This window comes from Meleagris gallopavo, chromosome 3 (assembly GCF_905368555.1).
Source record: "Meleagris gallopavo chromosome 3, MGAL_WU_HG_1.1, whole genome shotgun sequence".
In the NCBI taxonomy this organism is placed as follows: domain Eukaryota; kingdom Metazoa; phylum Chordata; class Aves; order Galliformes; family Phasianidae; genus Meleagris; species Meleagris gallopavo.
Window position 1 is genome coordinate 43,989,652 of NC_139406.1, and position 13,869 is coordinate 44,003,520.

Below are 13,869 nucleotides of genomic sequence, written 5' to 3' on the forward strand. Positions count from 1 at the left end.
TAGATGGGCTGTGATCACCATTCAACACCTCTCCCAGCTACGAAGGAGCCAAGTGCAAGCCCTGATGATCTCTTGAGTATGTGAGACCTCATCAGGGACAAGCTAAATGAAGCTAAAGCAAAACAAAGAAAAAGTACCTAAGTCTTGTTTTAATGCTTGCATATTTGACTGAGAGTGACATCCGGCAACTCCGATTATTTTCTGGACAAACTTGGGACACCTTCAACACTCACACAACATCTCCTTCCTACTTACTCTCTAAATACATATTTGATATACTGCTCTTCATGCAGAAATTCCTATTAAAATACAGTAAAAACATTTATGAGTAAAATCTGCTTAAGAATTCAGATAACTAGCCTTCAACTTGAAAAAAGGGATAGGTATACAAGTCAACGTACCTCCCATTTTCAATGATAACGAGTAGTGATTGCAGGCTGTTATCTCTACAGGCCACATGTACACATACCAGTGTAATCTGGTCAAATATCATTCATCATCATTGTGCAATGCAGTCATGAGAGAAACTAAATTCAATTTTTAGACTAAAAGACATAAATAACCTGAGGCTTACATAATTCAGTAAACACATTAGGAAACAGCATCCTAACAAATGTTTTTGAGTATAGTTTGGCAGCAAAAAAAGAGAAATAATTCTGTGTTATTCCTCCCAAACTAAGTTCTTTTCTTAAGTGAACCTTCCCTGCATGTATTTGCAGCAGCTGAAGCTTTCCAAACAATCGTATGACAAGGAGATAGTCTTTGACCTGAATTGCTGTTTCTCACAAGCCCAAGACACCACCTCTCCTGATGACAAATCCTATCACTAAAGCCAGAATCTCAAAATACAGACTTGTTAGTATATCTTACTAAATAATAAAGAAAAAACAGATATACTTTCTCCCTATAGAGGTATTGTCAAGTCCTCCAGTCAGTCTGGAGTCAATAATTCAATCCAAACATTTATAGTTTTTTATTACAGATTGTCCAGAAATCCCAGTTTGGATGAAAACAACTTGGTTTACTGCTCAAATACACTGGTTCGATTTCTCCTACTAAAAGAAGGCAGCAACTCATACGCAATCAAATTTATGCACAACAGTTCTATACAGTACTTGAAGAAATGGCTCTTGCTATTCAGCTTACTATTTCAGTAGTATTTATATTGTCAGGCAGTTGCCTGGAAAACTTGGATGGGCAAGTTTGAAGGGAATTCAGCCCTCTTACAAGCTCAGCAAGCAGCGCACAGACATTCCTCCTCCAATTTGTTCCCAGGTCACCTGCAACTTATTATTGCAGATGAGAAAGAGGAATAAGAAAGCCACACGAGTGCTAGCTGAAACACCAGTTGAAACTTGAACTCTGGAGAAAGGACAACCTCTCTTGCATCAGTGTGCGACAGCAAGGAAGGTGGCACAGTTTCAGGAAGCAGCTATATAAAGACATTTCCCCTAACAAATGGAAACCAGCATCACAGCTCCAGATCTTTGTTTTGAGTTAGTAAAATCCTAGCAAGTGACACAGTACCCAAGAACCACCAGAGGCAGAAAAACAACTTCCTGCCCTCATAAACTTGCTCTGCTCCATGCTCTCCCTGAAATGTTGAATCCAAGCCATTTGTGGCAACCAACAGAAGCTTTACATTGGCCAAATAGCAGAAGTCTGACAAAGTATCTCCTCCTGCTTACCAGTTCTTTTCAAGTTGATGCACCCAGCACCTGTGAAGTCAGGAATCTCTGATGGCCACTGAAGCTCTGAGGTAGTGAGATTTGACAACAGAGCAACATTTGGACTTCTGACCAACAGCGTCTTGTTTAGCCAGGATGCCCTTATAATTTCCCATCCCACCCACAGTCTCTGGAATCCTTCATTTGTTACGAAGCATGCCTTCCCTCTGGGCATCAAGTGATGGGAGTTGTTAGAGATTTACTGAAATTTGCCATTATTTATTACACATTATTTATTAAAGTCCCTGAAACCAGCTGTTTTTATTTCCTAAACTGATGTGCAAAACTGGGAATGGACAATGGGAGGTCTGCATAAACCTAAGCATATGCTAGGATTTTTTTCCAAACAATTATGTTTAGTTCATTCAGATTAATAGTGACTTCACCCTCATCTCTTCTCTGGCCCTGAAGTTCTCCCTAACACTACAGACATCACCACTTAATTTAAATAGCATCATAAGGACCCACCTGGTACATTCTCCTCTGTCACTCACAAAAGTAAACAGGAGAGATAATAGCAAGCACAGCATAGAAAAAGCCAGGGCTGAGTTTTTTTTAAATCTGTGGATTTATTGTGTGCAATGCTGTGAACATACTGAGGGCAAAGTTATCTGTACCAAGCAGCTAATAAATAAAAGACTTTATCAGCATAAGGCTGTATCCTTTAAGCAGCTGGTTTCTTGAATGCTTTCACATCCCACTGATTTTCAACTTGATATCTCCCAAAGCTGGTACCACTGCTGCCATGGAATTTATGTTTTTAGGAAAAAGCCCTTTAAATGAGCAGAAACCGTTTTTGTTGCTGTTATTGTTCATGTACCTTCCTCTCTCCACCAAAAAGTAACTAAGAGAAAAGTGTCTAACTTTCCTCTGTGAGTCAGTTTAAGTGTTGATAATTTTTCCCCACTTCTCTCAGAAACTGCAATTCAACCACAATGGCCAAAAGCACACTAGCATTGCAACTCTCAGTTGAAAACACAATGGAACATTTCAAATTGTTTCGCTAAACTACAAAGTTCAGTATATGCAGAGCTCAGGAGACAAGAATAGCAGGCACTGGTGCAGCGTGTGGACCATGCAGGATGGAGCCTACAGTTGCCACTAACTACAGACATAGCACAATGACAGGCAAAAGGACTCTGTATGACGTGTCAAGCAGCCCATAAAAATCATACCGGACCTTCCATTTCAGCTATCTGATTTATGTTAGGGCATTCTCGACTAGCCAAAAGGTACTGTTTGATTTAGTACAGTATAAACAACAATTCCGTGAGTTCAGTGGGAAAAAATGTTTTGACACACAAACGAAGCAAAGCTAATTAAGACAAAGTTACAAAGTTACAGCTACCAAAGGAGGAAAAAAAAAAAAAAAAAAAAAAAGGAAACTGGAGGCTGAAATGAAGGAAGAAGCTGCTGGGTTTTTCACCCCACATTTTTTTGTTTGCTCTGCATGACTTTGTTTCCCTACTTTCAGCTTCTCTTTCCCTCACCCCTTCTCAGATTTTACTGTGTTCCTCATTCTCCCCTACTAGTCCTTTACAACTCTTCTAGTCTACAAGCCCCCGAAGTTCTCTCTCTCATTCTTTACACTAGCCTAAAGGAAAATGCAAACCTAGTCACAACATTATGGGTCAATTAAATTACCTAGTCAACTAAAGCAGCACTTTCATAGAGTTTAGCATATTGTGAAAATCAAGCACAGGAAAAAGTGAGCTTTTAATGTTAAATGACAGGAACGGCTCAAGATCTGTGTTATTTCAAATACTTAATAAACATAGACTTTATCTTTGTCCTCCACATAGCACTGCGTTTGGCTGTCTAAGTATGTGCAGAGCTTTAAGACTGGAAATCAATTCAGTCTGTTCAGCTAAGGCTGAAGGATGTACCCCAGCACACTGCTGAAGTGATTAGCCCGGTGCTTTGAATTCAACTTGTGCTTCACAAGGACTCTACTCAAATTAGGGCTTCTGTAACATAAATACTGATGTAATCTTCTGTTATCTGGTTTTATAAAGCTGACATTTTTGTTGCTTAAAACATATTCCAGATGTCTGTCTAATGCTCAGGCATGCTATTAAAGATACCTTGGAGGGGGGAGACATTAATGTAGAAGACTAATAGCACAAATAATACTGTGTCGTAACAGTGGATGAGACTAAACATGGGACTACCTGCTTAATTTCTTCATTGATGTTCAAGCAAACTAAGACAAAAATAAAGCAAGATTTTTGCTGAATTGTCCACAAGAATGATATTTTAAAAAAATAAAAGCTGACTTGAGGAATAAGGCTACAGAAACCCTTGTTTGTAGCACACTCAAGAACTGGTTATCCTAACAGTAAGATCATCATCATAGTAATTACAAAAGTTGAAATCAGCACACCACGAAAACCCTGTGGCCTAAGTGTGGTTGGAAGCTTCCAGTTCATATCATCTTTAACGAGCTACACTGGAAGGGCCGATTTTCTAACTCTTAAAATACACCTACTTATATTTAGTTCACTTAAAGAAAGAAAAAAAAAAAAAAAAAGAGGAAAAGTACTTCCTATTCAGTAAAAGGAATGCATTCTTTCTCACTTCCCAAGTCCCTCCAGGAGTTTACCAGTTGACAGATTCATCCAGCCACAGTGAGGAAGTGTGCCTTTGTGCACTGCTAGCAGTGTCTGTCAGCCAATGACAGTTTACTTAAATTAACAAATGCTATCTTAAGCAAACAATCATAATATTTGCTTCCACAGATGGTAGAAACTGCTTGAGATTACAGTTGTGACTGCACATGGACAAACACCTCAAGTATCTCAGTTTTAATATGCTTCTAACTCCCAAACTACTAACCATAGTGATAATGTGTTTTCTCTCCTTTAAATCAAGAAGCTAAAAATACACTCAAGTCCCAAGAGCCAAACCGAACCTAGGTACTATCCTATGCCACAATCAAGTGAGTGCTCTCATCATGCTCTTGAAGCCCAGTGATCTCCATTACAGCTGCCCTTCGTTGGCACCAACCAAATGTTAACCAAACACTTAAGGATTCATCTTCTGCCACTGAATTCCCAGTATCATACTCAAAAGCAAGAAAAGAACATGTCTGAAGAATATACACAAGATACAAGAACATACGCGAGATACAAGCTACCAGCAGGGCTACGAAGATGGTGAAGGGTCCAGAGGGTAGGACGGATGAGGAATGGCCAAGGCCCCTCGGTGTGCTCAGCACAGAGCAGAGGAGTTGAGGGAAGGCCTGATGGTGGCTGCAGCTCCTCACAGGGAGCAGAGGGGCAGCTCTCAGCTCTGCTCTGTGTGACAGCGACAGGGCCCGAGGGAACAGCATGGAGCCGTGATGAGAAAGTGGAGGGTTAGGAAGAGTTTCTTAACCAGACAGTGGATGGGACCCGGGATCAGGCTCCCCAGAACAGTGATCATGGCACTGGGCTGATAAAGTTCCAGGAGCATTTGGACACTGCTCTCAGATGCAGAGATTAAATTCTGGGTAGCCCCGTGTGGAGCTGGGAGTTGGAATCTTGTGGGTTCCTTCCAAGTCAGGGTAGTCCGTGGTTCTATGAGTCTATGGCTACAAGTGTAAGATAGAGAAGGTCAGAGTTACTCCAGTGCATGTCAATGGACACCAGTACACATGGAAGGGTACGTGAGTGACTTCAGACCTGTCTCACTGCTCTGCAATATAGCTTGGATGGAGAACAGTTAGATTCTATCTATACTTGAGCTTTGTTTGCTCCAGGATTAAATAGGCAAAAATAAATCAACCAATCAAAATTAAGCCTACTTTAAAAGTTCTTCTAACTCTGTCTACAGACAGGCTCAAAAGTAAAGGAAAATCTGCTCTAAGCAGCACCAACAATAGGTAAGCCCATACAGAAGGCTAATAGTTGTCACTTTAAAAGATTGCTCTGACAACGTTTATAATCCACGGCAGTTGTGCACAGCAGAGTAACCAGTCCAGCCGGGACATTCAGTGACGTCAGCCACATCCTGTCACCCTGCTGACACACAGGAAACGATCACTTCAGGACACGAAGCATTCAGGAGCCGGATCTTGTGCACGTGTGCTTCCACGTGTTTCCCAAACAAGAATTTACTCCACTCCAAACACAAAGTGCAAAAACCAAAAAGATTACCCTATTCTCCAAAAAACATGAAAACCACACACTAGAATTTATGTTTAAAAATAGTCACATGGAAATAAAAAACATTTGTTCCCCTGACTGCTGTCCAGCTTTCATTAGTGGCTCTGCAAGCCTGGAGACTGTAAATTATAACATTGGCATTTGCTTACACAAGACAGTGTGCCGAAGCATCCCACTGTTCGTGTCCACTGACTGCTTGCAAAAGCTTCTGCTTTCCTGCCTGTGATAGTGTCCAAACTTACTTAGGGGCACAGCAAGCCCTGACAGGGAGCAGAGCATCGAGCTTGCTCTACCCTGCCAACCAGCAGGGCACAATCCAATCATGCAGCATGATTAGTGCTGAATGAAACTAAAGGGGTTTTTTTTGTAATTATCCAAAGGAAGTGAAGGGGGGAGGGGAAATAAACTGGCTTAAACTTGCTGCAAAGTTGAGTAGGCTCAGCAGCTAGAATTATGCAGAGGGGATCTCATTGTTCTCTACAGCTACAACAGAGGCTGGCTTCTTCTAGATAACTACTGATAGGATAAGGGGTAATGAACAGCCTTAAGTCCCACCAGGGAGATTCAGGCTGGGTATTTGGAAACGCCTTCTCAGAGTGGTGAGGCGGTGGCAGAGGCTGCTCAGGGAAGTGGTAGAGTCACCATCCTTGGAGGTGTTCAAGAACCGTGTGGACGTGGCACTGAGGGACGTGGTTTGTGGGCAGGGTGTGATGGCTGATGGCTGGACTAGATGACCTTAGTGGTCTTTTCCAACCTTAATGATACTATGTATATATGGAGAAGACTAGACTGAACTTACAGCGGCTTTCAAAGGAAAAGTCCATCAGAAAAAGAGACCTCAAGCAAATAGGAAGCTACATTCCTCCTCCTCCTTCCTCAGAAGGCAGAGACAGCCCAGTCAGCAAACCAACAGCCAGCTCTGGCCACAAAGTGGGGAGCTCCCACAACACACAGGGGGCTGTGGTCTCCGGTCCCCAGCTAGCTGCTGTGGGCCTGGCTCCTGCACCAGACCGCAGGGCTAAAATGCCTGTGGAGCACACTGTCCATCTTACCCAGGGCAAACTTTTCTTCCCTGCAGGAATCCAGTCAGGATCCAATGTACCAGAGTGACCTCCCAATTTTCCACCAGCTTTCCTGACCCTTTTGGAGGAATGTCTGGGTACCCACCTGCTAAGCATTGTCTGGCCTCAGAAGCACCTCGGGGAAATGCAAGCAAAGGTACTATCATGCCTCCAGACAGAGGTAGAGACAATGACCAAGAAGTCACATCATGATCTAAACCACCACTCTGCGTCAGCAGAAGTTGAGATACAGCCACCAGAGCCGCTGAAGAGAAGAAACAAACTGCCTTACACTCAACGGCTTGTTTTCTGAGAACGGGACATAGTCTGGAAATATACGCTCAAAAAGCAAATCCTGTAGGACTGTCCAGCCTTGAAGACTGGGCAGGTGGCATCTGGAAGAGGGAGCAGAAGTAAAATAAAAAGAAAAGACAGCTGCTTGAAATCATCTAGAGCAGAGCTGTAGCCTCTCTGCTCCTCACAACAAGGAGTTGTAGAAATAATATCATTCATTCAACCAGTACACTTGCAGAGTCTACAGCCTCCACATATTTTAATCAGATACAACTTACTACTAGCAAAATTCACCAGCATTGTAATTTCCATACAAATGCAAAAGCCCTGCAGATTCAGGGGTATTTGCCCAAGATCAGCACAGTTACTGCCTATTCTGCCACTTCCCTAATTGGATTTGAATTGCAATAAACAGTAACAAAGCAAACTACTGCTGTAAAAACAAGTCTTACTATCAACACAAACCTCAGAAAACAGACTTTAAATGTAAATTAAAAAAAAACCAAGAAAACAGAATGAGTGTTTTTCCCCCCCCATGCACTTTTTGCACACAGTTTGTGACTGCTTCACACACTGCTTCAGCACTGCTTCGGTAAGGAAGGTGAACGCAACACTCATTCTTCAAAACATTGAATTTACTACCAATTTAACTTCCTTATTTTAGTAGAAAGAATTTTCTTTTCTCAGGATTACTGTTCAACAAGAAGTCTCACAGCTTTTTAGCCAATACTAGGAAAGCAAAAAAGAGAGACAGAAGCTAGGAGCTGGGTTAGCCTGAACGAGAAAAAAATACGATTTGTCAAACAGTAAAACAACAGCTTGCATGTGATTCATGCACAACAGCCACATCAGGATGGCAAAGTCTCATTCAACAAGCAAGTCAAAACCAGTGGATGGTAGCTGAGAGATGATGCTTGGGTGATGGGAGCTGGTTACACACCATCCTCTCCAACAACAGTCAACCACAGGTAATTATTTTTCTGCTTAGTTTATTAGTGACAAAAAAAGTTCCCATTCGGGCGCTTTGCAACTACTGAAAATAAAGCATTTTCAGTTCTGCCTTCTACTCCTCCATAACCACCAGTCTGGTTGAGCTGCTGTACACGAAAGCAGAATTTGGCCTCTACATTTATCTTTCCCTAGAAAGATATTCAGGTCATAACATAGTTTACTGACTTTTCTAAGTAATTCCACTCAAAATTTTTGGAAGATACAACAAAATAAATATGTTTGGAAATATGTCAGGAAAGCAGTCAGGCCAAGGTCAATATGAAAACTTGAATTCCAGTCTTCCACGGCTCTACATGATATACTGTTTAGCTATATACTTAGTATCTACACTGCGAAAATCTAATCATGCCATTTAAACACATTTTATAATTTAATAGGAAAAAAATACTGAACATAATTGTCTATCGATACAGGAGAAAAGGCATTTCTCACTTACTATGTAATTTGATTTTTCTGTATAATTATTTTTTTTCCTCAAAACAAAATAACCACAGTCCCAATGTTCTTCAGTGCCCTAGTAGACTGTTCTTTTGAATGGCAGGGTAAAGGAATGGAACATGGAAGCACCATGAGTTCATTTAAGTGCAAACTTCAGAGTACACTTCACCAAGCTGCACAAGGAAACAGGGCACATGCAGTTAGGCTAACCCTGCATGTCTGGCTGCCCGCCCCTTGGGTCTCCAAAGATTTAAAATCATTGTCCAGCCAAGTGCATGATCTGATATGGGGCTAGAATTTCCAAGACTTGCAGCCACTTTTGTTTTCTGCACTACTTTGATCCCTCTAATTCAATTTGGGGTTACAACACTACAGCTCATCTTAGAGTCCAATAAGAAATAAAACTGTAGTCTTCTATAAACACCAACACAAACCAAAAGATTCTCAGTCATCCACATTCCATATAACTACTACTTAAAAGAGAAGAGTAGGTACTTAAACTTCTTACTGTAAGGTCTAACATGTCTGTGTTCCACTGGTGGAATTAATCCAACATCAAGTTCAATGCAGATCCTTATATTATAATGACACCATGATAGGAAAAACTGAGATTTTGCCCTCAAGAAATCTACTATCATATTCTCAATGATTTTAAATACCAAACAGCTGTGTGCTCAGTTCCACACTCCATGCGCAGACACCTCACACCAAGGTGCAGTACACCAACAAATGTAACAAACTTCTCCATAGCTGGCCATTGGGATCCGGTGGTAGAGAAACCACTGAGGAGACTTTCTCCACAGCGGAGATGGCACTCTACTTACAGGTTTAGGCTCACCAAGGCAGCATTTGAAGACTACGTGCTAGCAGAAAGTGTCTTCCAGCAAGCAAGGAAGTAGAAACACAAACAAATAGTTGAAAAAAAATGAAGTCTTACGCAAGGAAGATTTAGGTGCTTTGTTTGGAAAAAACTTTTTACAGTAAGCACATATAAGCTTTGGAAGGTAGCCCTGGAGAGAACAGAAAACTGTCACAAGGTTTTAGAGCAAGTGTATCAAAAAAGCTTTAAGAGGAGCTTTAGAACCAAGGGATTCCCTCTAAGTCTCTCTCAATCCTAACTCCTCTGGTCCTGTGATGAATAGTCAGTACATAAAAATGTAGTAAACAAAACCAAAAGGAAAGCAGCAATGGAAGTCGCTTCAGATGATAGTTGGCAAGCCACTTCCCAAAGCTTCTCTAAAGTGCTGTCAAAGTTTCCTCAGGAAGTGACAAAGACAAGAAACTTTACCTCAGTCCTAGACCTGGCAACATCTGCCGTGGCTGCCACACATCTATGCCAGGACTTGGCAGAGGGCCGTAAATTGCTCCTCAGCCTGCCTGAAGACAGCGTCGGCAGCCACAGCACAGGGTACTCCACAGCCACAGCCTCATTAGAACACTTGGACGCCATTCCCACCAGCCACACTTCAACACAGAAAAAGCACACTTGGCCTCTTCACCCCACGCTCCTTCACTCCCTTGGAAGGGTTTCCACTCAAGACAGAAAAGTCAGTCACGCCAAATGGGAGCTGCAGTTCACTCCCCCACATCACAGCTAAATCCTGCTCAGCACCAGAAACTGCTAACGTGGGGGCAACTGATGTGAACAAACATGTCAGAGCAAGAGGCCAGGAGGAATCTGGGGTGACGTGACAGGGCTTGGAGTAGATACTCAAGCAGTTGCTTGTACTAGGATGGAGGCATTCCACAGGTGGATGCATCACCACCCAGCAGCAGTAATTTACCAGGTGAAGTAGTTCCAGAGCAGGCTTGAGGCCACTTGCACAGCAGCATACTCAGGATAGCTATAAAATTCTATCTGCCTATTCTTCCACCTCAGGCCATGAGGCATCAAGCCATTAGGCAGGCATCCTGTTCCTACCAGCGCAGGAGCAGACAGAAACCATCTCACCTCAAAGAGCACTGCTTTCCCAGATCCATGAATAACTAAGCTCCACGACCAACAAAGCCAGCCTTCCAAATGACTCACACATGGCTTAATTTGCCCCCAAATTCCCCTCCATCAGTCTCTTACAAGTATTTTCTTACATAAACCTCAGGACTACCTCCTTGTGCCCGACTGATTCTGTGACTCCAGGCTGCTCCAAATTCCTCTCATCACACCCACAGAGTTTTAAAAAACACAAGCTACTTCTGAGGAAGAATGAACAAAATGCAGACACCAAAATCCAAGTTTTGATAGATTTACATTGAAAACAATGGGCCAGCTTCTCTTCTGTGCTGCAGCATGACCCAGCCAATGAGGGGTTTCCTTCAAGAGCCATCAACTTACTCTTTATCTTTGCTGCTATGGCTCCAGGCCAAATGTTGGTCCTGCAGCACGGCAGGAGGAGTGAACAGCATGGAGCACAGCTCTGTTTTCTCTGTTCTCCTCACCCTCCTAGTCGCACCTTCTATAGCGAAGCTGGGCTTCGAGGTATGTGGAGATGCTGCCTTTGCCAACATTAAGCCAGCTACAAGCTCCCCCTCACTCAGGAATGTTGAGCTGGCAGAAATAACTGAAGTCGAGGCTCCCTGCACAGCTGAGGGCTGTAGACAAGGTCTAGACAAGATCAGGGTACCAAGGCAGAGTGAGTCAGTGACTCTCCTGTCTGATTTGTTCAGAAGTGGAGAGCAAGACAGGTTTATAAAGCAAGTTAGTCCTTAACTTCTAATGAGAGTAAGAACTCATTTTAGGACTTGGACATGTTGAACTTAACTGATTATCAAGGGCGCTACTAGATAGAACACAGATGAATGAGCCAGGCCCAGGATTCATGGAGAAGGCAGCTGTCAAGGTTCCTCTCAGTAGATGCACAAACAAATTTTTAGGTTACTATCTAACTTCAAGCAGATCAGCTGACTGATGACTGCAGTTGTTCACACAGACAGGCAGTTTCCCTGTTTCAGGAGTCTGAACTTCATCAGGGGATTTGAGATATGAAGGATTCCTTACTTTTGGAGAATCAAAGCATCGGCCTCCACAGCAAATGAGACACGTTGGATCAAAAGAGATAGCTTCCTAGAATTATATACTATTAAAACCCAGGAAGGGACATCCCTCTAATCATTATCTACTAAGCAAATATAACTACAGATGCTTACATCTTCCTGAGGGTTTCAACTGCCTCCCTGCCATTTTAATGAATCTACAGAGTAATTGCATACTCCTAGGAACACAGAGCTGCATGATAGCTTTCTTCTCTTGCTCTAAAAGAAGTAAACAATTGCCCTGCAAAACCTCCAGTACACGTCAATGTTACAAAACAGCAACAAGCAGTGGGCAAGAGGAATGTCATTTCACAGGACACTTCATCTCTATAAAATTACAAGATTTTCTACTCGGGAATAAAAAATAAAGACATATCCACATGCTCTACCACAGACTCCTCAGGCTTGTATAAACCACATTTATTTTGTCTCTGTGCCATTTTAAAAGCTGAAGGCGGGAATTCTCATCAAGAAAGGAGGAATGGCCATTTCCAAACTCTTTGGGTTGAACTCCCCATGCCCTGGCACCACATCCTGGCACCTCCTTGGGGCAAAGTACCCATGCCATCCAGACCAAGGTCAACACAAACCACAGGGAGCAGGAGGGACTGCAGTAGTTTGTTTTCCAAATGTTCGGCTCACTTGCTTTGTGTGAAAGAATTCACTCCGAAAAGTTTTCTTCACGTAGATCTCTGAACGCTTATGGAGATACTATGCTAAAAGCTGCCTAACTCGCATCCCACATGTTGGAGATCACAGAACCATTCCGCTTGGAAGAGATCACTAAGATTAGTAAGTCCAACCATCAGCCCACGACCACCAAGGCAAACAGCAGCACTCAGCTGGCAGCTGTTGGAGGAGAGGGCCTGCCCCATGCACTGTTTGCCACCCCAGCAGCACGCTCAGTGCAAGGCAGAGCGGGGGGCAGGCGGAGCCAAATTGCACAGCTAAGCACATTGCCGCTCCGAATGTTAAACGCACACACATACACAAAAAGAAAAAAGTGAAAGACGAGACAAAAGTTGCAAGGAAGACATTCCTATAAGCAGTCGAGTGAAAGACGAGAGCCCGTAAGCTCAGCACACGGCGAGCAGCAGGGGGCTGAGGGGCTCGCACCACGCGAGCGTCCCGGTGGGGTCGAGCCGCTGCCGCCGCCCCATCCCGCCCTCCTCCGCCTCCCGCCGCCCCGGCCCCACAGTGTCGGAGCTCGGAGCGCGCAGCGGGGCTGGCTCCGGGAACCCGCTGGGGGCTCCGGCAGCGGGGAGGGGGCGGCAGGTCCCGCCTCCTAACAGTTTCCTCTTTTTAAAAGAAGTTCAAAACTAACAACAACAAAAAAAAGAAATAGAATAAACTAAAGAAAAGGAAAACCCCCTCGCCCCCCAGAGGTCGTTGAGTGGAGGAATTCACTCCGCCGAGCCGCCCGTCTCGGCTCCCACCGCCCGCCGGCCCCCGGACGGGCCCGCAGGAAGGGAGGCGGCAAAACCCTTTTCGCCCTCCACCAGCCGAGAAAGGGGAAAGCCCTCCGGTGCGCGGCCTGTCCCCGCCGCTACTCACTCCAAGCAGACACACTTTCAGCTCGCGTATCGCCATCATCTGCCCGGGGCCCGGCCGCTCCGCATCGCCCAGCGCCGCCGCCGCCGCTCCGCACTGCCCCGCCGCGGCACGGCACCGAGCCGCCCCCGCCGCGGTCACATGCGGCCCCGCCTCGGCGCTGCCCCGGGGCCGTGCCGACTCAGCTGCGAGCCGCTACCGGGGTCTGCCTTTGGGTTTGCGAGCGCAGAAAGGAGGGGAAAGGCCAACTCTGTTTTTACACGACCCTAGTGTTAACCACCCCTGTTTGATTCAGTCAGCGCCTGGGTTGCGTCCCACACACAGAAAAGTAACGATGAATACCAGTTTGCAGCTGGTGTCAAGATCAGTCCTCTGAGATCAGTGAGGGGAGTTGGCAGGTTCCCCCCCTCTATTCCTGGTAGCCAAATTCAAGGGCTTCTGGAAAGCACCTGTATGCTATAGCCCTGGGAAAGCAGAAGAGGGTTGTGTCTGTCAGGGAGTTGTCTGTCGTGGGTTGTAAGTCACACAGAAGAAAGAGATCAAAGGAATTGTAAAATGCTTAACGCTGGAAAAGACCACTAAGATCATCTAGTCCAACCCTCAGCCCACCCC

At 44.3% G+C, this 13,869-nt stretch overlaps 1 protein-coding gene across 2 annotated transcripts in view; it reads right to left on the minus strand.

Moving 5' to 3' along the window:
* The window catches only part of RAB31 (RAB31, member RAS oncogene family), a 58,868-nt gene extending 45,441 nt beyond the window's left edge, over positions 1 to 13,427 (minus strand). The window contains exon 1 of one of the 2 annotated variants that reach the window (XM_085220771.1): positions 13,276 to 13,427. In XM_085220771.1, coding sequence (XP_085076897.1) covers positions 13,276 to 13,299 — 24 coding nt within the window. In that variant the 5' untranslated portion in view covers positions 13,300 to 13,427. Of the gene's footprint in view, positions 1 to 13,260 lie in introns of both variants that reach the window. The other variant, XM_085220769.1, reaches the window with a different exon arrangement.
* Positions 13,428 to 13,869: the final 442 nt, after the last annotated feature.